Source organism: Ptiloglossa arizonensis, chromosome 1 (assembly GCF_051014685.1).
Source record: "Ptiloglossa arizonensis isolate GNS036 chromosome 1, iyPtiAriz1_principal, whole genome shotgun sequence".
Lineage (NCBI taxonomy): Eukaryota > Metazoa > Arthropoda > Insecta > Hymenoptera > Colletidae > Ptiloglossa > Ptiloglossa arizonensis.
In genome coordinates this window covers 35,657,137-35,681,912 of record NC_135048.1, presented here as the reverse complement: position 1 = coordinate 35,681,912, position 24,776 = coordinate 35,657,137, and the positions used below count along the sequence as shown (strand labels likewise).

The following is a 24,776-nucleotide window of genomic DNA, read 5'->3' as shown; positions in this document are numbered from 1 at the left end:
CCGATGGAAAGCGGATTCCGCGAGCGAGGATCAAGGAGTCGGACAAAAGTCGAACAAAGTTCGACGAGGGAGGAACGATCGGCGAGGATAATTTTATCGCGAACGCCGGAACGTGTTTACCGAGAAATCGTTCGAGCGGATTCTCGACGAAAAGAGAAACGGAGAACGAACCGGGACATCGAGGCGCGCGTTCGATTCGCGAAAGGTTCCACCGCTTTTCCCGTTTCGTCCTCGATCCAGTTGAACGCCGGGAAATCGCGCGCGCGCGCGCGCGGTCGATCCAACCGGAAACCAGGAACAGATCCGCTAATAGGTTAACCGGGATCGAAGCAAATTACGGGTGAACGTCGAGCAGATTAGGGTCCGCCCTTGCCAATTAGAGGCCGTATTTTAAACTAATTCCGAGACCAGTGGGCCGAATAACGCGTCCCGCGGTTTTCACCTAATTATCTCGACGAGCCCGTAATCGGTTCGAACGGCTGGAAAAGTCGTGACGCGAAACGTCCGCGTTTTTGCCACTTTGGACGTTTACGGTTCGCGTTTGCGTTCCGCCGAGAATCGCGAGGAACGCGACCTCGGCCGCGAGAAAGAGGTGGAAAATTTCTCTCTGGTCGTCCGGAGAACCGAAATCGATGGGATCCGCTCGCCGTGATAATTATCGACGCTGCTCGATTACGCCGGTGGCGAGTCGTTGGTTCGCGAAATCGTTCCTTGGTTCGGTCGTGTTCGCGAACGGCTTCGCTCTCGCGTTCCACAATTTTCCGCCAGCGATCCGTCGTAACGCGATATTGTCCAAGGTCCGTTTGCGCCGACACGCAAAATTCACCGAATCTGGCGTCAAGGAACGCGCGGCGCGATACCTTCGATCCGCTTCGAAGACGAGGAAATTGCCGCTCGACTCGACCGGAGGACCGATAATTTTCCTTGCTCTCTCTCGCTCTCTCTCTCTCTCGGTTTCCGCACGGTATTCCGTTGTCTGGGCGGAAACGTCGACGGAATTGCCGAGTTTTCCAACGTATTGGCTCTATTGTCGGCCCCCGTCCTCCTCCTGTGTATCGCACGGTTCTCCTTTTCATCCTTCGTCTCTCCTTTTGTAAAACGCCACGACGCAGTTTCCCCTCGGGAGAATTTCCCGACAGAAGGATCCTTCAGACGTCTCGCGAAGCAAGGCGGCTTAATTGTCTGCACGTTTCGCGAAACTTACTCACGGTTACGCGGCCCCTCTCGCGTCGACGATCCCGTGCGAGGAAATCGCGCAATTAATGCGTCTCCGATACAGCCAGCCGTTCGAGCCTCTCTTCCGAACTCACCGCTTCGAACGAAGATTCTCCGGCAACGGAACGCGCAACGCGGATAATTTAGAACTCCCGTCGCGTCGACGGTGTCGCGGAGTTAATGGAGAATCTCTGTTTTCTTTCGACGGGAGAGAAGAACCTTCGTTTCCCGAATCGTAAAAAAGAGTAGGATAAAAGCCGATGCGTATAAACGGCGTAATAAAGGTGGAACGAGTGGAGCGGAATCTCGAACGGAGGAAGTAGCGCGCGGCGTACTCGAGGATAATTGTTCCGGCGCGAGGTTGGGCCGTTTCGAGTGATTTTTCGCTGGTAAAATGGCTGGAACGGTACCCTCTCGGACGAACGATATCGTTTTCGTCGCGGTTCGTCTCGTCCGGAACGAGAAGATATACGCGATACGTTTCGATGGAGCGAAATCGTAAGGGGCGTTAACCGGTTCTCGGAGGGTAAAGGATTCACCTTTACCAGGAGGGGGGTTCGCGTTAGCGTTCTCGTCGTTCTTTCCGCGATGTTCGAGGAGCGAGGACGAGCTTTACGGCGTCGATCGACGCCAAAGCCCATTTGCAACCAAGAGGAATCGAGGAAGGCGAGCGTTGCAAAGGGGATCGAGGCGAAGGGAAGCACGAGAAATTCATAAAGCCTTTCTTAAGCCGGCAGGGCGGAACGTCAGTCAGTGACCTTTTCGCGTCGGAACGATCCGAGCTTTGGCCTCGAGAGGATTCTGGCGTAGTTGGTTCGGTGGCAGACGATGGAGCGGCCGAGAGTTCAAAGCTCTCGTTTCCTCGACCTTCCTCCGCGGGTATCGACGTCGAATATTATCCTCTTTTCGCTCGGCTGTATCCCGGCCTTGGAACCTCCTCCGACCTCGCCGCCGCTTCCGAGTGGCCCTCTTATCGACCCTCGTTCGATGCTTCGTCCGACTCACCCTCGCGCCTACGTCCGCGGCGTTCTTTCTCTTTGACCGCCGATCTACCGCCGTCCTCTACCGTAACCGTCTCGAGACGATGGAAATTGTCCGTAACTACGCGATCCTCCATAGAAATCGACCGACCTTCGATTTTCCCTGTTCGCTGTCGGAAGGATCGATTCCGAGGATCGAAAACTACTTTGAAAGATTTTTCGACGGAGCGTTCGTCGGCTGTCCCGTTCTCGGACAAGGGACGAACGAGTTTCCGTTGCTACCGAAGCCGGAACGCCGCCGGGGGTGTCTTTTGTCCAAAGGTTTCGAGGGGCCGTTCTCCGGACGAATTGGCAGCGTTTCGACGAGAAACGACGATCCGCGAGCCGGAGAGGTTAGCGACCGTCCATCGAGGTCTCGAATTGCCGCGAGTAACCGCTTCCAAGTTTCCGCGGAGAGCAAGTTTCGCGGGAATTGGCGAAACCTCGCGCGCCCAAGAGGGCGGGCCGCGCGGTCGCCCGTCCGGAACCGGAACCGGAACCCCTCTCGTCGAGGTCCTCGAAAGATCACGATCGACGTCTCGTTCGTAATTTCGAATAGTCGTAAAACGCGTTGCTCGAGATTTCCGAAAGTTCCGTTTCGTATTCCCCGTAAGCGGTGTATCGGTCGCGGATTCTCCTCGAATCTCCCGTGAGGATCATTTGCCGCGAAACCGAGAAACCGGGCAGCCCCGGTCCGAGTAAACACTGATTTAAGAGCGCCACTTTAAAATTACTCCGGCGCCCCGGCCGGTTAAGCGGAAGCTAACTTTTCCGGTTTCGACCCCCTAAATCCCCGACGGGGAAACTTGTACGAAGAAACTTGCCGCGGATATCGCGATTTTGTTTAATCGCGCTTCTTCGAGAGTTCCGCGACCGTCGACTAATTAGAAAGTTAAACGGTAACGGCGTTTCGAGTACGCGCGCGGACGGTACGGAGAATCGCCGGAAACCTCGTTCGATCCTCGCGGGGAGGAACCGACGACACCACCGCCGATACGAACGCGAGAGATACCGCGAATCGATTCATCGGCGCGATCGAAGCCGGCGCGAGTCGCTCTCAGATATCGCATCGTTGTTCGCGCAAGCTGCTCCCAGTTTGCCACCGGAGCGGGAATTCGCGTTCCCCGAGTAGAACGACCCGCGTAATTCGAGGTAACGCCAATTCGAGCGCGACACGGGGAAATTATTTCTCCGGAGGAGCCGGCTGGATGGAAATTAAGTTCCGCGCGAGCGGAACGTATCCTCGCCGACGCGAACGCGAACAAATTTGCTTCGTAGTTCTTTCGGTCTCTCGCTTTCCTCTCGCGGTTCGTTCGCGAAAATCAATTTCGCCTTTTTCGTTGGAAACTGGAGCATTGCCCGATGTTCCGTTTTTGCGAGCGAAGCGACCGCTTTCGAGAGTACTCGAACGCGAGACCGTCGGACGACTGCTTCGTCGAACGACGTTCGTTCGACCTTCGTCGAACAACGATGTAGCTCGCGGTTCGAACAACGCCGAAAATCGACCGTTCGAATTTATCTCGAACGGCGCGTTCCGCCCACTTTTCCCATCGGTTCGGCGAAGCGAAACGGCCGAACGCGGGCGACGAAAAAATTTCGCGGAATCCTCGTACGGGGGCGGAACTCGAACTTTTTCAATTTTTCGAGCTCGCGAGGTTGCGCGTTCGAGCGGAACGAAAAAACCGAGGGTTCGGGATCGTAAAGATCCGAGAGCGATTATCCAGCGTTTTCGTTCCCGTTTGGACACCGAAAAAATCAACTCGATCCGGGTTCGCTCGCAGCGGAACGCGTAAACTTTCGTCTCGAGGAAACAAGTTCCCTATCGTAAACTCGGTGGCGTCGAACGCCCGTCCCATCGATGGGGTATCTCCGGAGTTTCGCTTCGCTCGACTTTAACGGAAAGAAGAGGGAGCGCGGACTTCCGCAAGCTCCGTCCGTCCCGCGATTCCGCGCGAATTCGCTTTCTCCGATAGGCGCGAAAGCGAGTCGATCCTCCGCGGATCGCTCGCGATCCGATTGTAAATTCCGAAAGACGCGTTCCGCGATACGAGCGTAAAAGAAGGACGCGCGTCTCGCGGGTAGGGAGGGGCGGGCCGCTAGCGAGAAACGGGCAAAGAAACTGGACGGAAAAGGGAACGAGAGCAAATTTCCGCTCCCCTTTGCTCGTTCCTCGTTAAAGGACCAAGAGCGCGTCAATGTTTCAGCGCGCCAAGGTGTATAAACCCTCTTAAAGCCCATTTGCACCCCCGGGGACGGGTACGTAGAGCGAATTTCGATGAGACCGAGCTCGCGGAAACGAAACGGATGATCGACGCCCGGCTTCGGTGTACCCGAGCGGATGCTGTAGTCGGCTTCTGGATTTCTGAAACGCGTTCCGGCTGTTCGAGGGAACGAATGCACGAAGGAACACCGAGAATTATTCATGAAGGAAAATTCCGGTCCCCTCCGGGACACTCCTCCCGCCGACCCTCTTCTATTTCGTATGCAACGTTCCGCCTCTTCTCGGAGACATTTGTGTATCTACGATTCTTAGAGGGGTACCAATTTCCGAAGCAGTAGCCTATCGATTCGAGAGGGAGAGAGAGAGAGGTCGACCTTGGACCGGAGGCCCCGAATACCCCTCGATTATTATCGCGTAAAAACTCGTCGAACGAGGAGACGATCGGTATCCGATTCGCAACGAAACGTTTACCTTTGCGGTGGGCAACGAATTTCATCGTTATCCATCGACAGATCGATCGATCGATCGACGAATCTCGATCGATGGATCGAGATTCGTCGTTAAGGTTCCGCGGTGTCCGAAAACGGTTCGGCGATCGATCGGTATATTCGAACGGAAGGAAGGAAGGAAGGAAGGAAGGAAAGGCAACACCCTCGGCCGTGTCCCTCGCGGCACGCGTTCAACGGAATCGGGTCGTCGTTTCGAGAGACGGCGCGGAATCGATTCGGAACCTCATCGTCGCGACAATTCCATTAATTCCACGTTCGTCCGAGGCCCTTTCATCTGTGCCCGAATCTCATTAACTCCGTGGCGACTGCGTCGTTGTCGGTCGGCAACGCTCCCGCGCTAATTTCCAGTCTCGTCAACGGCGAATTTTAAACTCACCCCCGTACCTCTTTCTCTCTCCTCGTTTCCCTCTTCCCGTTCGATTTATCGTACGTTTCATCGTGGAAAATAGAAAACTCCGGGATGCGTGGCTGCCTGCGTACCCGTCCCTCCCCTAACTCGTGAAACTTTGATCAGTTCCGTCGGCGAGTAGCTGGAGAGCATAAATTCGAATATACGGGATATCCCGCTTTAATCCGGTAAATGCGTAACGTTTCGTAGAAATTACTTTTGGACGGAAGGAAGACCGGGTGTTCGTAATTTTATCGTTCGTTCGTTGGGCGTTTACGCGTTAAAGTTGCGCGCCTCGAACGTTTCGGAACGAGAAGAAGAATCTAGAAATTTGTGGAAACACCGGGACGAAAGGTTCGAGGTTCCCGCAACGAAGCCCCTTGCTCCGCCGGAACTGCGCTATTACGATGTTCGTCTATGGGTATCGAAATATAGTTACGCGGCGCGTACGTATCGTTTTGTAGGAAGAAACGCGACGAGCGAACGCAAATTTCGGATCGTTAGGGTGCACCGAAATCGTCGAAGAAACGGGAATTTGTAGGAATTTCGTCGGTGAACGTTCGAGAAGCGATTCCATCGAGGTTCGAAACGATCGGAAATCGGTCGTAGCTCCCGGCCGAGCGGGAGTTCGATATCGAGGCGGCTCGATTTTCGTTGGCGAAAAATATCGGGTTCGATCGGTCGTGCCTTGGACCGGAACGAAACGAAAGGAGAGGAGAGGAGACGCGGTGGAAAATTTTGCCGGTACGAAAACTGCTCGTAAATCTGCTTTTTCTCCGGTTACGATCCGAAATACTCGTATCGATTAGCTGTCCCCGGTCATCGGTTCGAGCCGTTCCTCGTAACGGCCTCGCAGCCGCGTTACGTGATTTGCATCATCGTCGATAAACGCGCGGCAGCCAGCCAGTGGCCCTGTACACGTATCGACAGGACGATAACGTCGAGCGAACCGAAGATCTTCGCCGGACCTTGCCCGATCAATGGAACGACAAACTACGCGGAATTTGCAAACTACGGAGTCCGACTACCGAGTTATCGTTCACGGAATTTCCTCGTTACGAAGACCCTCGGATTATCCTCGCCGATTAAGGGAAAACGGTCCATTTCGTAGGTTTCGAGGGCTTCCGACGAGCCGTTCGATCGTTCGATACGTATCGCCTCGTTCTTCCTTCGTGGTCGTTTCTTTCGAAACCGGAACCATCGGCGTTCCTCGCGGTCCATTATTCGCGAACGCGCGCGCGGAAGAACCGAGAGGAAAAATCTGCCCGACGTTTTACGTCCTTGGCGAGTTCGTGCCGCGCTTTTGATCTTTCTTCCTGCCGGAAAGTTTCCATTTCTGTCCGTCTCTCCCGAGAGCGAAGCGCGACGTCTTCGAAAAAACCTCGAGAAAATCCGAAAGCGCGAAGTAGCGGTGTTATCGGCTTCTCGGTCGGCCGTTAACTCCGAAGGAAAAAAGACGCGCGCTCGACGGGAGGATTTCCTCGGAATCCGCGACGCAAATACCAAGGAGAACGGATATTCCCTCGAAGGAGAGGACTTTTTCCTCGTCGTCGTCGTCGTCGTCGTCGTCGTCGTCGTCGTCGTTGGGTACCCGGAAAAATTACGCTCGCGCTGAAACGATCAAGGACGATTATCCGGTGTAAATTCTTTCGGGCTCGAGGCTCGCGTTTCGCTCGGCGATCGATCTTACGGAATTAGCTACCGGACCGTGCGCGGATCGAATCGTGCTCTCGAGCTTCGATCCCTTCCGGATCGAAACTTTCCAACGATTTTCCTGCGAAAAGCGCAACGACGGTGGACAGCTGCCCGAATACCTCTGGTCCGTAAACCGCGAGATCCCGTTCTCTTTTCGCGGAAACTGGAATCCATTTCGCGGTGTAATTGGATTTTTATCCCGACGAGAATCGTCAACGAGCCCGATCTTGTCCGTGCCGCGAAAATCGTCGGAAACCGGTCGGTGAAGCCGCGAGCGAGCAATTTTGTTTCCGACTCGTTCGTTCCGCGCGCGAAAGAACAAACGCGTACATCGGTCGCGCAAAATTCGCGAACACGACCGCGAGAACGAAAGAGAACACGCGTACCGGAAGACGGGAACAGGAGACGGACGGGCTTCGCCGCTCTCGGTTTCGCGGAACGAATCGGGACGGTGGTGAAACGAAAGAGAAGATTCCGAGAGTCCGCGTTTCCACGAAGGAAAGTGCAAAGTGACCTCGAACGGTCGATATTTTCCCTCCGGAGTGTACGAAAGAATTTCGAGAAAACTGCCGCGGTGGAAAGAGTCGTTCTCGTTCGCTCGAAACGAATTTCGTAGTAGCGGGGGGTTCGCGAATCTTCTCGAAGACCGGCGATCGATTGGTCCCGATGGCTCGGTTTCGAACGAAATTCTTAGGAACGGCTCGGAAGGCCCGGAGTTTGGCCCGTCGGGGCGCACAGTTCGTTGTTCTCCCGTTCGTCTCGCGTCGTCTTTCTTTCTTTCCGCGGGATACGCTCGTCTCGCGAATTCGCGCAACTCCAGATTTTGCTCGTTTACCCCGTCCGACTGGTTCCTTCGGTCTCCGTCGAAGCCAGGGCGATGAGTCTTCGTTTCCGAGCGTTGGGAATAAATCGTGTTTGTCGTTTCGTCCACGACGAAGCAGAATCTGCCCGTTTCGCGAACTCGGCGGTTGTTTTCGGTTCCGTCGGTGATTTTACGACGAGCTTCTCGTTCGAACGCGAATCGCGTTACCCGTTTTCTTTCCGACAACGATAACCCGGTAAATCTTCGTCGAGATCGGCGATCGATCGAAAATATTCGTGGAAGATTAGTATTTCCACGGAGGAAATTGTTTCCTTCTCCGTTTCCTTTTCCGGGAATAGGCGACGGACGGGAATCGAGAAGCGCGAAACTTTGTTAGCGATACCGCGGCAAAGTTACATCGAACTTGTCTACTACTTTCCCCTGCAACTGGTTATTAACGGGAAAGCGTGGTAAATATGCACCGTAACGGGAACGGTTTCGAGCGAGCGATAATAATTCGATTCCGGTTCGAGAGTCCCGGTCGCATCGAGGTTCCTTCTTCTCCGACGAGCTTTACTCCGACGCCATCAACATCGTCGAACCCCGTCGAACGAACACCACGGTTCGCGATCGATTCGCGTTGCGTTTTCGATCCGCGAACTCTACGAAAACTTCGATCCGGATTTACACGCTCGGAAAGAATTACCGCGTTCGCGCGTCTCGACGTCTCGACGTCTCGACTCGAGGCTAATCTGGTCCGGCCCGCGCCTCTCGAATTTAAACGCGAACCGACCGACCGGCAAAGTCGCTCGACGGTGTTCGACAAAATTTCCGGAATGTCCAGGATTTCGCGCTTTCTTTCTACCGGGTATTACGAGGAAACCCCGTTGTTTCGTTCCGCCTAGGAAGAAGTTTCTCTGTAAAATAAAGCCTCGGGAAGGAGAGAGGGCCGCCGTAAGCCCTCCGCGCGTCCCGGAGTTTTCCTCGAAGATTCCTCGGAGTCGGCTCCGGCTCCCTTTTAGCCTCGCGGAACATCGAATCGGGCCGGGACGCGTATTTTCGCGCGTCTCGCTCGCCCGTACCCGTTCGGCTCGATACGGATGCGAGCGATTCGCGCACCGATCCGTCGGCCGACCCCTTTACGCGCGCGAATTCGAGAATCGATCGATCGAAAGACGAGGGCGTAAATTTTCCGAGAAAGCTCTCGGACTCTCGTTTCGACGCCGCGCGAAAAACAATCGCGAATATTTTCAATCGGGACGATTGAAAAAGTTTCTCCGATCGATATTCGCACGATCGAGAGGGTGACGAAGGAATTTCCCATTACCTCGTTCCGCCCGCGTAATTTGGGTACGCCGAATCGGAAAGACCCCCGAAAATTATAAAGTTCTTTTCCCAGAACGGCTCGAGGGGTGTGCGGGAGGAACGAACGGGGTCGAAGGGTGGCGCGCGTCGGAACGAATTTACAAGCCGAGTACGACTTCTTTGGAACGACGTCCCGCGGGTAAATTATTTCACCTCGGGGCCGAGGCCGAGGACGAGGACGAATACCGCTACCTCCCGGTGTCGTTCCCGCGAGATGAAAACGCGCGAGCACGAAACCTTTCGGTGAAAATATTTCCTTCGCTGGAAATCCTCGCGTCGTAATTTCAGAGTGAACGCGAAACGATGGAACTTTTCGCGACGCGACGATGCAAAAAGTGGGTAAACGAGGGAGGGAGCCGCTCGAACTCTCCTTTCGATTTTTCCGAAACGTCGCCCGTGGCTCGATCCACGATCGACGACCGTCCGACGTTAAAAATTTCCAGGGAACTCCGAACAGGGTGCCGTTCGTAGTCGATTTCGCGGCGCGGATCCTCCCGGTACCGTAGCAAGGAACGCGAGGATACGCGCGTTAACGCGTATCGCCCGGAAAATGGAAAATATCGAACGCGCCGTCGGAAACGAAAGCGGAACTTTTGATCAGCGTCGCGCGATTAGAAACGTTCGGCCGTGATAACGCGAATAATTTCCTCGGTCATCCGCGGGTGGGCGGGCGAGCGGGCGAGCGGGCGAGCAGGCGAGCGAACGATGAACGCGCGAGACGCGCGCGTTCGAGATCGATGTTCCGATCGACGTTCGTTTCCGCGCGAGAGCTCGAGAGGCTCTCGATCGTCGAGCTCGCTCGCGCGGATTACCCGGAAACGATAAAAAAGAACGAGCTAGTAGATACCCGCGAGAAATAATTGGTTCGCACTCGGTGGTTAAAGTCTTTCGGTACTCCGTTGGCGAGGGCCGGCGGACCGCCGTCGAGGGGACGCGATCGAAACGCGAAAGATGAAAGTGACTGCTCCGGTTGCAGCGCTAGAAACGATCGGAGGATGCGATCTTGGCCAAGTACTCTCGAGCGAACGAGCGCGATCTCGATCGCCGTCCTCGTCACCGTGGACCGAAAACGGAACGCCGGACGGACCTAATTGCGGACCCGGGTTTTTCAACGGCTTCGACGATCGATAGCTTTGAATTCTCCGCAGGAGGAGAGGATCCTTCGGTGAACTCGTGCACGCGTCCCGAGCGTACGCCCGCCAAGAACAAAAGAGCCACGTCGCGGGGTTCGTTATGACAGTTGGTTGGCTCCGTAAATTGCCGGGGCGTCGTTAATGGACGGTTGCCAATTATCGAACCGATCGCTCCGCCGAATTATCCGGCGTTCGCTCGTCCGTTAACCGCTACTTTCCTGCCGCGACGCGCGAACCCGCGACTCGTAACCGTCGATCATTTTTTCAATTCGTTTCGGCGAATCGACCGCGAAGCCTTGAATTTTTGCGCGAAAACGACCCCCGTCGCGGCGACGTCGACCGTCGTCTCGACTCGCGACCGTACACCCTCGATCGAAGGCCGATGGAACTCGACCTCGATGGACGTCGAGAGACGGAAGCTGCGCGCGAACTCGAAGGAAGGATCGACTTGGCCCGATTGCCCGCTCTTTCGGCTTCTTCCGATCGGCGATCCATCCGTGAAAACGCACCTCGCGTCCATACGGCGAAGGCTCGAGCGGCTCGAGCGTTAGCGAAAAGAGAGAAGGAAATCGGGAGAGGAACGAACGTATTGTACGCGTAATTGCTTTATTATTCTCGAAACAGTTTCAGATGCCGCGTAAATGGGATTTCGATAAAAGTGTCCTTGTTTCGTCGTTTAACAATAACGACGGGTCTCTCGCGGTGCTCCTCTTATCGATATTCCGCTCGGTTTTTTTTTTCTCTTCTTCTCTCGTATTTATCGTTGTCCTCGTTTTAAATATCCAATAGCAACGAGCGGGTTGAAATTGTCGCGACCCACCGTGGACGAGATCGCTGCCCCTCTCGTCTAAATATTCGCGGCGAAACATTTATGCCGGCAGGAACGGAAAAGCAAAAAGAGAGAGAGAGAGAACGAAGGGCCGCGACGGGGCTGAAACGCGAGAAAGAGAACGGATTTATTCCATTCCGAGGAACGCGTTCGCTCCGAGCGATGCTCGCTTTATCGCGTAATCTCGCGAGAAGAATAAAAAGCGTCGCTGAAAGTAGTTTAGGAAAGTTTCTCGTCCTTTCGCTCGTAATCTCGGAGCGAAGAAGTCTTTCGGGCATCGTTGACGCGCGGATATCGCTTTCGAACGTTTTACGAATTTTCGAACCTCGAATCGAGTTTCCTTCTCGGCGCTAACCTCCCGACGCGATCGTCGCGTTTCGTCATTCGCGGAATCGACGAAACCTCGGGAGGAATACGCGGTCGTTCGGTATCCGCGTTTGCGCGTACCATCGAAGCCGTAAAAGTTCGGGGTTTCACCGGCGCGACGCGTCCAAGGAGAAACCGACCACGCGGAGATATCGCGCGCGTTTCGATTCGACGCTTACGCGGTACATTTCGATCGAAACAACGAACGAAAGTTATTCGAAGCGGTCGAAGCGGTCGCGCGTCGACGATTCAACTCTAACCCCGAGCGAAACCTTTTCAGGTACAAACTGGAAGTGGCCGGCAAGTCTCTGCCCGTCCTGACGAATCTCGACAAAGGTCGCTACGGGGTGCTGATCTTCGAGAACCTGAACAAGTACCTGCAGATGGACAAATGGAACCGCGAATTGCTGGACAAATACTGCAGAGAGTACTCGGTCGGCATCGTGGGTTTCGCGCCGTCCGGCGAGGAAAGTCTGGTCGGTGCGCAACTCAAGGGTTTTCCTCTGTTCGTGCACACTAATCTTAGACTGAAGGTCAGTCGAGTACGGCTAACGTTTTCTCGTCGGGACGAAGCTTGCCGCCGGAATCGAAAGTTTCCGTATCGCGATGCTCGTATCGCGCGGCGCGCTCCTCCCGAGACTCTTTACGAACCTCGTTCGCGAAGCTGACCAATCTCTCGCGTCCAGTTCGCGATAGGAGGAAACGTAACGCGCGAGACTCACCGGTACGCGGATCCCGAAGCAACCTCGAAGGAGGTCACCACCCTCCCTTTCCCCGTGCCGACGAGTAACCTTTCCCGTTCTCCTCCCCGAACTTTTCTCACTGGAAAGAATTTCCCGCGCTAGTCTCGTAGCTGTCCCCCTCCGAATCGAGACGCGCCGGTATCGAGAATATTTTCCACCCGATTTACCCCATCCTCCTCGGAAGAGGAACGTACGCGCCGTAATTGCATTTTTCGCGCGTGACCGCGATCCGGATCTCGGGATCGATCGACGAACCGACGCGACGCGACGCGACGCAGTCTCGGCACGGGTAGGAATTTTGCTAGGCTCGTCGCGCGGAAATCGCCGGAGAAGACGTTACTTTTTTTTCGCCGAACGACGAAACGAGATCCCTCTTTTCCCCGCAGGATGCTCAGCTGAACGCGGCCTCCCCTATCCTCCGATTGACCAGATCCGGGGAAACGGCCTCGGGACCGCTTCCTGGAGGCGACTGGACCATTTTTCAGGCGAATCACAGCACCTACGAGCCCCTGGCATGGGCCCACCGCGACAGCCTCGACTATCCGGCCAACAAGAGTCCTCTGGCGACCGTCATTCAGGTGAGTCGGCCGCGTTACCCTCCGTTTGCGCTCCGAGCGGCTCGAAACCTTCGTCCGGAGTTTCTTTACGAGTAGCGAGACAACGTTGCTCTTCACCTCTCCAAAGACTCGCCGCGAACAAAATTGCGCGCGGAATATTAATTACGAGCGGAAAGACGAACGCGTCGCGACACCGTCTCGTAACGGGATACGATTCGGATAGAAACAATCGCCTCTCGCTCGGTTTGTCGATTAATACTCGCATCGTTAACGCGCAAAGCGGGGACGGCTGGAACGCGAAAGTTGGTTCGATTAAACGCGATTGTACGTCGCGAGGTGTTCCGTTTGTTGCGTTACGTTCGCGAAATTTCGTTCCGTTAACGAGACCGCCCTTTTTAAAACTCTTTCCCGAGCCCCCTTCCGACTCGGACTCGCCGAGAACTTTCCGTCTCCGTTAATTAACGCACTTTGTCCGCCCTCTAACCGTGAATTTTCCAGTTTTCGTTCGATGGGAAACATCGACTCCGATTTCGGTCCCGGAATGCGCCAACCGTAACCGCGCGACCGCGGAGATGCGAACGCTATTCGTTGATAACGTTGCCGCCGCGCCGCGCCGCGCCGCGCCGCGCCGCGCCGCGATCCACCGAATTTAAACCGATCCGACCTACGAATCGTTCGCCAAATTCCCGAGTAGGAACCGCACGGACGGAACGGAGTAACCTCGAGCGAAAAATCCTCGAGCCGATCGGTTGGGTCAGGTCTGGGTCAGGTTCCAGTTTTCGTTGCGCTCGCTGCTACTTTCGTAATTCGGAAGATCGCGTTTCGTTGGGAGAAGCTCGCCGATCCGTTGGCGAGCTCGTAGCCAACATTCGACCGAAAGTTGAAAAATATCGAGTCTCGACTTTCGCCAGGCAGAAACGTAAACAACGGTGGAGACGACTCCGCGGCACGGATCCGAGGACGAGGATCGCCTTGGCTTCCTGGCCAACCGCTTCGGCCCTTTGGGAGTACCTTTTATCGATTCGACGAAACGACGTGGTCTCCGAAGCGTACCCGTTTATCGGGCCGAACCGCGACACCTCGGGGAAAAAACGGAGACGAGCCGGAGATTCCGGGGAGAGTATCGAGAAGAAGAAAAATGGTCCGAGTGAACGGACCGAGGGCCAAGAAAATGGGGACGAACGAGAAGGAGGGTCTCGCGGAGACGTAGCTCGAAACTGAACCGAAACAATCCGTAAAGCTGTTTCGCTGGACGTTCGCGTAAGAATTCGCGATTGCGAGATTCCGCGACGCTAAACCCCGAACCTGGACCAGAGGACCAGAGACGATCCATGAAATGCGAAAATGCAAAGTCAAAGTAGACGCGGCGCCGGTCCGTGCCCGACGCGAAAATACAAACGGGAAACGCGAACTCGCGCTTTTTATATAATAATTGGAACTTTTATCTTTCCACGGTGTTTCGTTCGCGGAGAGGAAGTTCGCGTCCCGAGGCATCGTTTCGTCGAACGACGCGAAGAATCCGCTCGGATAGCCTCGGGCTACTCGACGAGTACGCGACTCTTTCGCGAAGTTGTCGTTCATCGAGGATGCGATTCGCGCGCGGACCGAGGCGTGTCCTGGAAACAAAATAAATTGCAGGCTCGAATGGCGGCAAACGAAGCAGCTTGCACCGATGCCCATTAATCGAATGAACCAACGGCTGATTGGCCTCTGATTTAATTACCTGGCTACCTGCGATCCGTGAATCCCCGGCCTGGCAGCCGCGGCCGCGTAATGGGGTTATCAGCGAGATTATTATTGTTATTTACTGCTAACAAGCTCCGTTCGTAGCAGTCGTTTCGAAACGCTCCGACCGACTGAGAGTCCCTGCCGGAACAGCGCAATTAACAAATTGCCCGTTCGGAATTATCTTGCACCGACGACGCGCGCGAACCAGGAGCTACGGTCGATACTCGATACTCGATGCTCGATGCTCGATGCTCGATGCTCGATGCTCGATGCGCGCGATAACCCGATCGGTCGATCTTTCGATTCCCTACCTCGAAGGGGTTTCCTAGATCCCATTGTCGATGGTATTTCGTTTCCGTGGAGAACTCCCAACCTCGGGCTCTCGTTTCGTTCGAACGCGGATCCGTTCCAGTATTCTTCGTGGACGATCCACGACCAGGAATACGTACGCGGTCGAAATCGAACTCGATCGAGACCGTTTTACCGACCACGACTCCTACTTTTCTCGATTCGCGTTTCTATCTCTATCTCGCCGGTCGAGAGACGGAAAGAGCGAAGCTGCAAATCGTTCGAAGCGAACGAAATTGAAATTTCGATCTCGTTGCTCGATGAAACGTTTCGTTCGTCGTTTACTCCTTTTTCCACGGAAAAAAATCCCAATCTTATCTCTCGGAAACGTATACTTTGCGGTTCGCGAGTATTTCGGTTCGGTTCGGTTCGTTTTAAAACGCCGCTCGACGAAGAAAGCAAAGCTATCGGGACGAATTATCGCCGTGAAACGTCTTTGAAATTAACGCGCGGGCTCCGGTGATCGATAAGCATCGACGCGTCGAACGCGCGAACCCGTTAAAACGTTTGCACGCGTTCGAGCGCGCGTTCCACGCGAAAAAGAAACAACAAACCCCGTAATTTCTCCGCGACCGATAAACAATTCCCACTTTGCGCGACGATCGATCGATGCTCGCTTCGCGTTTCTTTTTGTTTTCCCTCTCTTCGTGAAAGCTCGCACGTAAACGGACGCATCGCGAAAAAGAAAAGCGAACGTAGTCGCGTAACTTACCTCGTTACGCGGAGAGTAATTCGATAAAACTGTTCAACGAGCCGTGCCTATAGCCTGTTTCGACCAACGATAGAAATCCGTTTTACCGTAGACGGTGGGTGATCGAAACTCGATTCGGAGTAGCGACAAAGTTGCAGTTACAATTTGGTCGAATATAATTGCTCTTCGATCGAACAAAAGTAGATTAGCGTTCGCATTCCGTGGCGCGAATAACGTTCGAATTCTCCGATCGAATCTGTCGCGTAAATCGAGCCTTAATTTTCCCTCAAATTTTCCTTTCGACGAGTTTTTTTTTTTTTTTTTTCCCCGTTCACCATTCATCGTTACCGTACGCAATAGGATTACTCGTGGAATTTGATCGATATTAAATGCCGAGGCGAGGCGAGGCGTTATCGGTCGCCGCGGTAAACGAGCCATTTCGAACCAGCCCGTTTAATTTCTCCCCTCTCGCGATAAATAGAAAAAGTAGCACCGCGCGGCAGTGGCCGTTCCGAGCTGATAAACCTAACGTTCGTATTGGATTTACATTACGCAGGATCACGGCAGATACGACGGTATTCAGAGGGTCTTTTTCGGCGGCGGGCTACGATTTTGGCTGCACAACTTGCTGCTCCTCGACTCCCTCTCGTACCTATCGCACGGCCAATTGAGCTTAAGTCTGAATCGTATGATCCTGGTGGACGTTGACGACATATTCGTCGGGGAGAAGGGCACCAGGCTGAGGAAGGACGACGTGATGGCGTTGCTGGCCACTCAACAGAGGATCCAGTCGTTGGTCCCGGGTTTTAAATTTAACTTGGGGTTTTCCGGAAAGTACTTTCATCACGGCATCGCCGAAGAGAATTTGGGGGACGACATGCTCCTGGAGAACGTCGACAAGTGCGTGTACCCGTTACCCCGTTACGAAGATTTCGTTCGTTACCTGTATTTACCTTTCCACGCGGTTCTCGTTTCAATTATCGTTCGTAAAAGTGGAAGCGTTGCTTTTCATTCGACTTCGAGCAGATACGCGCGGGCGTGCTACGTTTTCCAACGAATTCGTCGGTATTTCCGAGGAAACGAATCAAGGGGCCGTTTTGCTTTCTCGCGCGGTGAAAAGGGAAACGAAATTGTCGGAGAATTAGCGTGTAAATCGGGGAGCAAACGGAGCGAAAAAGGATTCCCCGTTGAAGTAAATTAACGCATCGAGAGCGTGCACGTGTTACGCTTGATCGAACCACGGAAGTCGCGCCTGTTCGCGAATCGTTGCAACTTGTTTCTGCTCTTTGTTGCACCTACGCTCGTATAATTGCTTCGCTTCGGGCAGTAATTAAATCGTGCCGCGAATAATATAGAAATCGTATTATTAGCGTTTTGCTTGCCGTATCGTCGTTGAAAGGCACGGGTACCGATAAACGCGGCATTCTTTCGCCCCTCTTTCGAAAAGGAGTTCATAATTTATGCGGATCTCGTAGGCTGAAATACTTTACGTTGGAATTATCTTTTCCACGTTTCCTCTTGCAAGAGTAATACGTTTTATCGACACGCGGTGTTCGTTTCGATCGATATTTTATCTCGGGGGATACAATGGAACGCGATCGAAAAGCTTGCCACTTGGTCGCAACGAATATCTTTGTCGTTGAAAAGTAACGCGTATCGCGCGGTTGAACGCGGTTGGACGCGATTAATCGACTTCCAAGTAACGGGTTCTAAGAGCGTCGTTGAATTACAGATTTACGTGGTTTTCTCACATGTGGAACCATCAACAACCCCATCTCTACGAGAACGTGACGCATCTGCAATTGGACATGGCGCTGAACAAACAGTTCGCGAAAGATCACGGGATCCCAACGGGAAGCGGTTACAGCGTGAGTCCTCATCACTCTGGCGTTTATCCGGTTCACGAAGGGTTGTACGAGGCATGGAAAAGGGTGTGGAACATCAAAGTTACCAGCACCGAAGAGTACCCCCACCTGAGGCCGGCTCGTTTAAGACGCGGCTTCATTCATCGTAATATAATGGTAACGTTACCCGACTCGGTTTACCGGCCACCGACAAGCGGCGCAATCTCCTGCTCCTATTTCTTTCCGTCCATAAGGACGACTTCTATCCAATTTCTCTCTTTTCTCTCTCTGTCTCTCTGGTCATTGTTCGAGGACCGCTCGAAAGTCCACGGAGAAATTTCAAAGAGGAAAATCAATGTTGCCCATGGTCCGGTTCGGTAGGTCGGCAGCTATGTACAAATGGAAACGAAACGGTTTCTCGCGCCGACTTAAACGCTCGTCGAGCCGATAAAAAGAACAAAACATTGATTTCCCTCGAGAGGGGCAGCTCGCTTCTCTCGTTTACCGCGACAAATTAAACGATAAAACCGATACGTGACAAGTTCCCGTTCTTTCTGTACAAGGTTCTACCGAGGCAGACCTGTGGCCTTTTCACGCATACGATCTTCATCGATAGATACCCAGGCGGAAAGGACAAGCTGGACAAATCGATACAGGGTGGGGAACTGTTCCAGACCATCGTTCACAATCCCGTGAGTATCGGCTCGATTCCTTTCTCCGTAAATACTTTGCATTTTTCACGGTTGTTCTTCGCAGATCAATATTTTTATGACGCACATGTCGAATTACGGAAACGATCGTCTGGCGCTGTACACCTTCGAATCGGTGATCAAGTTCATTCAATGCTGGACGAACTTGAGACTGTCCACCGCGCCGCCTCTTCAGCTTGCCGAGCGTTACTTTCAACTCTACCCGGAGGAATCCGATCCCGTCTGGGGCGTAAGTTGTTCTCCGACTGGATCGTATTATCCACGCTCGTTCTTAAGCAACGAAAGCTAACTCTGTTTCGCCTTTCAGAATCCATGCGACGACCAGAGGCACCAAAAGATCTGGTCGAGGAACAAAACCTGCGACCAATTGCCGAGGTTCCTAGTAATTGGCCCCCAAAAAACTGGCACCACGGCCCTGTATACTTTTCTGTCCATTCATCCGGCGATAAGTAGCAATTTGCCGAGTCCCGACACGTTCGAGGAGATCCAGTTCTTCAATGGAAAAAATTATTACAAGGGCCTCGACTGGTAAGTGAACGGAAACTGAAACTTACGAGCGCGCGAATTACGCGAATTACGCGAACCGATTCGCTGTTCACCGATTTGCCTCTCAACGATTTTCTTTTCCTTAGGTATATGAGCTTCTTCCCAGCCTCGAAAAACGAGAGTTCGCGATACCTTTTCGAAAAGTCAGCCACCTACTTCGACGGAGAGCTGGTGCCGCGCAGAGCTCACGCCCTTTTACCGAGAGCAAAATTAATTACCATATTGCTTTCGCCCGCCAGGCGAGCTTACTCTTGGTACCAGCACACGAGAGTACACGGATACCAAGTAGCAAATAATTATTCCTTTCACTCGGTTATCACCGCGAGTGACACCGCTCCAAAACCCCTACGCGATCTCAGAAATAGGTGGGTAGTTACGACAACAGTTGCCGTTGCACGCTTCGAATAATTTTCTCGTTGTTGCGAACCCCTTGTTCCTCCGCATAATGGCCATACAAGGTAGACGAACCGATATCCGAATTACCGATGGCAAGCGAGCGCGTAGATCCTCCGGACTTCGTCTATCGTAGAACGTTAATGCGCGTAGAAGAACAAATCTGGATAAATGCATTATTGCTCGTAACCGTTGCAGATGTCTGAATCCCGGGAAATACGCTCAGCATCTGGAGCGATGGCTCTCGTATTACCCGCCTCAGCAGTTGCACATCATAGACGGTGAGCAACTGCGTCACAATCCGGTGGAGACGTTGCACGAGTTACAAAGGTTCCTCAAGATCGCGCCTGCGTTCAATTATTCGTCGCACCTAAGGTACGACCCGAAGAAGGGGTTCTTCTGTCAGGTAACCAACGAGGATCGCACGAAATGCCTCGGTAAGAGCAAAGGCCGCCAGTATCCGCCGATGGAGGATAAATCGTACAAATTGCTGCAGGTACGCGAGACGACGAATCTTCGAGCACCGAAGCAAGAAAACGAACCAGTCTCTGTAACCGTTTATTTCTTTGCAGAGGTATTATCTCTCCCATAATACGGCCCTAGTTAAATTATTGAAACGACTCGGACTGAGAACGATCCCGCAATGGTTAAAGGAGGACCTCACCGATACGGTGATGACCTAGCAAACGTCGATCATGTGAAACGATACCGTTTCCGATCTTCTTATCTCGACGGTAAACGAGATTCATCGTTTACTAGCGGAGGACCTATAAACTAATTGTAAATTGAACGCTCCACTGGACACTGGCTCTTCGGCAGAAGAACCGTACATACAAGGCCTACGTCCCGGTGGATTGGCCTAAATCGGTGGGAGAGCCTGCAAAGCTAGTCACTATAAGCGATTTCACGGTGACGCAACCGTGATTGTCGATTGTTGTTAAACCAATAGCACTATTATTAACGTTATATTATTATTGTCATCGTTGTTGCCTCGTAGAGGACGTGATTATTAGCAAAGTACAGCCCGCGAGCTGGTGCCATCATCCGTCTATTGCAATTGGACGCGTTTCTTCTTTCCGATCTTTACTACCGAACGAATTCGTAAAAAAGAATCGTGCAAAGGATCGATCCTTGAACCGCGATCGATATTTTGGTTAATCGAAAGTCCGCGGCGATCGAACGCACGTTTCGGTAAAAAAGATTTCACGATACTTGCGAAACTTGGGTAGTAACGAAACGAAGGATAATGGATGCTTTAACGAATGAAATTAGAGGCGACCAAACGTGTATTTTAGGAAATGGCGATGCTTGACCTCCGTGAGACAAGATCTGTCCAAATCGTGTTACAATATTTGAAGAGATTTATTTCCTCATGAAAGTGATCAGTGGGATAGATCGAGCGTTGATATTTGGATCGACGATCCGCCAGTCCTACACTTCTGCTATTAATTGCAGAATTGTTTCCGCGAGTACGAGACTCTGGGACTTCGAGCTTTTCTCCCGCCCACTTACCTCCCGGAGACACGATGTACATCAATTCTCGTTGTGTAAGCATATTTAAAAAACGATAATGATGATTCTATGTATATTTTGACAATACTATTCTTGGTACTGAAGATGGAAAGGTCGATGAAAGGTGTGTGATCGCGTCCGTTTGTACATTTATGTATCGTATTATTTCGATGTGATCGTAGGTGTACCATAATGACTTAACGCGATTAAATTAAGAGAAGAAAAAATATTAAGGAAATGGTCGTATTCGATAGATCGTTCTCGATGAACGTTGATCTTTCAAGCGAGGAGGTGATAACTGCCTATCTGCAATAATCGCTATTGTCACATTTAACAAGACACGCAAATGATCTTGGTTCAACGATAAATCCTAAGTTATTGAAGAAAATCGAGCGATTTTTGAAAACCGTAATACCCGATGTATTATATCTAGTAAATTGTGTAGAGCGTAAAACGAGAACGCATCTCTTTGTGAATAAAATCGTTATTTACGAGACGGTTGAATCATGGTGATCGTTCGTTCGGTGCATATCGGTTCTACGACTAAGTTTATTAGCTCTGTGTGTGCGTGCGTGCGTGCGTGCGTGCGTGCGTGCGTGGGTGGGCGTTTGCGTGTGCGCGCGCTCGTGTGTATGTGTGTGTCTGTTCACATACACATATATTAGTTACTTATTTTTTCCACGAATAGGTCTCGATCCATAAAGTTACCAATCCTCGAAAAGAGTGTCCCTGGTATCGTCCTATTTTCGTACTACTTTTTTAATCTTCGTAAACTTGGTTTATAAAACACGATTTGGCTCGTTTTCGAAACTCGTTTCCACCTATTATTTCCGCGTCGTAGAAGAATGGTTACTTAAGCGAGAAAAATTACACGATTTAATGTAAAAATCTTGAAGAATAACGTATTTTGCGAAAACTACCGACTCTGGGCCAAATCGAGAAATTAGAAAATTACGACGGCATTCCCTGGTGAAGTATATACGTTTACAAAAAGCTCGTTATCTCATCCATGATCGAATGTTTTTTACATTTAAATGGTATCTTAGTAACGTTTCGTTAACAATCCTTATATATTTTATTTTCATTTTTATACTGCCGTTAAACTGTGCCACGTGACGTTTAACAAATCATGTACAAAGTTCATTGTTAATATAATAATAGTTAACAATAACGATATTAACGCACTAAGCGATTGATATGTTTCGTCGAATCGTGCCATTTTACCAGTGTTGTATATACAGTTGTATCATTGTACCAATCACGACGTCGGATCTCTAGAGTCAATATTATCGATTTTGTTCGATATGGCGGTAGCAACGATTGTCCGGTTCGCTGCTAGCTGACAATAATACTTGGCAAACCAACGGCGGGAAAATCATTGGAAGATTCGTTGTATCGACGAGAAAAGGTTCACAAGTCTCTGCTAGCAGTTATCGTTACTTGGTCGTTGGTTTATCCACGAGTATGTAAACTCTTTGCTCGAGCTATCGATTTCCGAGAAGAAACCGAATTCAAATTTACACCGAGATTCGAAAAATGTGGAGAATGAGATCGATTGCGTTTCGCTCCGGCAATATCGATTCAAATTCTAAGTTTCGGGTTACTTGTTACTCGATACGTTCGAAACTTACTTAACCCTTTGCGGACGAGTGCCGCATATATGCGTTTGGCGAAAACAGTCGATAGAGCCGAGAAACGCATATATGTGTCCCACCTAAATGCATGTCGATGGCCGAGGTTAAGCAGAAATATGCGCTGACAATTTTAAACGACTATCGCGGCAGGAGCTCGGCACCACGGTACGGTTCACTTTGAACCGTCCCGTCCGCAAAGGGTTAAATCTACTTTGCGGTCGACTACGAGACTCGGTTTATCGTTTAAATTTTTTACACGTTTAAAAGATAACCAACGATAAAATGTTGTCGATACTGATCTGCGCGTTATTAATTTGCATTTCAGATTGTAACGATTAACGCGCAGAAAGTAACAATCGTTTTTTCGATAGATATTTCAACACAGTGTTCTGTAAACGAACATAAAAAAAGTAAAGAGAGAAAAACTATCGTTACGCGAATAAACGGAGCCACGTGTAGAGTATGTGTATGACACTTTAATAGAACCTCTGATTATTTAACTTAAAATTATTCTATTGTAAAATACTGTAATAACTGTACGGGTAGTCTGTAAGTTCTAATAAAAGAAATGTTTAAGGTCTTGAATGCATCGAGATTACGATGTTACTCTGTCCTATCCCGGTTGTGTTCTCGTGTCCAGTTACGCGATCTACGTAAATAAATCTTCTCGTCGGTATAATTATAATTGGTTCGATTCGATCACGCTACCCTTTTCCACGGCCGCGGTGTCATTTTGATATCTGAATGCGCGTGAAGCCGTTCTTGGTTGTTGACCGGAATCGGACGTCGATCCTGGTTGAAGATAAACGGGTTCGTCGTCGGTACGAAATAGTCTCTGCCAAAACGACTTCCGAGGACTTCTTTCCAAAGCTATACTCGCCCTCAAATGATTCAAGTGTTCCGTCCTGTTTCTCAATAAACCCAGCAATCGTAACGCGGTAAAAGCGGAGCACATAACGATCGCGACGAACAAGATTATCACGATTAAGCCGATCAGTTGCCAAGAAAAATTTAATAAAATCGATCGAATGTCCGGGTTGTCGCGGGTGTCGAGCAGGGGTGCCAAAATACTCCCCAGAAGAGCGCAAGCGAGATGAACGGCCACGATGTTGCAATAATCCTCGAGCGCACTGCGAAACACTTGCCTCGAAACTACGTAAAAGATCACGCTTCCGATTACCCCCAGAACGATCGCCACCTGAGGTGAATAAAAGTCGGTTCCAGCCGACACCACCACCAGTCCAGCTATCATGGCTTGAACGCATCTCATTACGGTCCAATGATTGAATGGTTCTTCGGTAAACGCGAAATGAAAAATCACAACGAGCAAGCTGCACGAAGACGCGGCCAACAAATTGTTCAGGTAGACATTGTAACGAATTTTATTTCTAATCCGGAACCTTTCGTTCGGCATACCGAGACTCTAAACGAAAAAAAGAGCATGCATATTTCGCGTCGTCCTCGTTCGATCGTTGGAAATCCAAGTCCGAGAAATTTACCTGAAGGCCAACGAACACGATCAACTGACCAGCAAACACGGTTCCCGACGTACCAGCGGCGATACTAGCGTCGTCTATGGCACTCAGCTGGAGGATTCTTCGTCCAAGTATCGTGCAACCGATCAATCCCGATAGTCCACCGACGATGTGAACGACTGCCGAGCCGGAATAGTCTCGAAATCTGACCCTTCTTCCGCCCAATAGGTTCCTCCTCAGCCATCCGTGGGACGTCCACGTCCAATGAATGAAAAGAGGTTGCGTCAAAGTGGCCAAAAGGAATCCTATCGCGAGGTAACCGACGGTGTGCGTCCTGCCCACGATTCCGCACGTGCAAATTGCAGCAGCAATTACCACGGCCGACCAGCCAACGATAGCTTCGTCTTTATCAACGGTCGCGTCACCGATCCAATATCCTTCGCCTATCGCTCCGTTAATGTCGCCATTGTAGGCGACGATAAATCCGATCAGAACGAAGGCTATCGTGACCCAAGCAACGTCGACGATGTTCTGCAGTAGAATCAAATTGACGTTGTTCACTGGTACGCTACCAACGTGTATAAGGGCAAAGCCAACGCGTAACAGTACGACGAGAAAGACGCGAGTCAAACTGGCCGACGAATTGACGGTGGAACTTGAGCTAACGTTACGAGGGTAATCGTACAGACGGCCGTAATCGTAGTAACTGTAATCGAACTCGTCTGGAAGAGCGTTAGACATTCCCTTGGTAGAGCCACGTTGAACATGCGAAGGATTGTTTTTCGATATTCGCGATATAAAGCGGAAATTAACGAATTTGGTAAACCTACGATAAACGTCAATGTTTCGAGCGTTCGTTCGTTACGGTGCACTGAACGTTGCCAGAAAACACGTTCCTTCGATGCACGACTGTCATTCTTCTATCGTCGTCGTATCCAAAGTGATCGAAACGATCGAAATCTGATCCGGGTCGGTGCAAAAACAATCGAAGCGGAGATCAAAAACTCGAATGTTCTCGACGTGCGCAATGGAATTGACGCAACGGCGATTCAA

General features: G+C 51.5%; 2 protein-coding genes across 5 annotated transcripts in view; one reads left to right on the top strand and one right to left on the bottom strand.

Moving 5' to 3' along the window:
• Positions 1 to 22,837, top strand: part of Sfl (N-deacetylase and N-sulfotransferase sfl) — a 59,087-nt gene extending 36,250 nt beyond the window's left edge. For 3 of the 4 annotated variants that reach the window (XM_076313660.1, XM_076313641.1, XM_076313635.1), the window contains 10 exons: positions 11,823 to 12,075; positions 12,672 to 12,863; positions 16,166 to 16,509; positions 17,342 to 17,630; positions 18,017 to 18,145; positions 18,210 to 18,392; positions 18,471 to 18,691; positions 18,796 to 19,074; positions 19,301 to 19,598; positions 19,675 to 22,837. In XM_076313660.1, the coding sequence (XP_076169775.1) occupies positions 11,823 to 12,075; positions 12,672 to 12,863; positions 16,166 to 16,509; positions 17,342 to 17,630; positions 18,017 to 18,145; positions 18,210 to 18,392; positions 18,471 to 18,691; positions 18,796 to 19,074; positions 19,301 to 19,598; positions 19,675 to 19,785 (2,299 nt within the window). In that variant the 3' untranslated portion in view covers positions 19,786 to 22,837. The remainder of the gene's footprint in view (positions 1 to 11,822; positions 12,076 to 12,671; positions 12,864 to 16,165; positions 16,510 to 17,341; positions 17,631 to 18,016; positions 18,146 to 18,209; positions 18,393 to 18,470; positions 18,692 to 18,795; positions 19,075 to 19,300; positions 19,599 to 19,674) is intronic. The other variant, XM_076313650.1, reaches the window with a different exon arrangement.
• Amt2l (Amt-2-like protein) lies at positions 21,590 to 24,531 on the bottom strand. Its single transcript, XM_076313754.1, has 2 exons — positions 23,748 to 24,531; positions 21,590 to 23,671 (listed from the first exon to the last, which is right to left on the bottom strand). The coding sequence occupies exons 1-2, from the start codon at positions 24,462 to 24,464 to the stop codon at positions 22,928 to 22,930; spliced, it is 1,461 nt and encodes a 486-aa protein (XP_076169869.1). The 5' UTR covers positions 24,465 to 24,531; the 3' UTR covers positions 21,590 to 22,927.
• Positions 24,532 to 24,776: the final 245 nt, after the last annotated feature.

Bases quoted from the DNA above. Each gene is read 5' to 3' on its own strand.
- Amt2l (XM_076313754.1), bottom strand. From the start codon at position 24,464: ATGTCTAACGCTCTTCCAGACGAGTTCGATTACAGTTACTACGATTAC. The intron at 23,672-23,747 runs GTAAATTTCTCG...TTTTTCGTTTAG, and splicing joins TCGTGTTCGTTGGCCTTCAG to AGTCTCGGTATGCCGAACGA.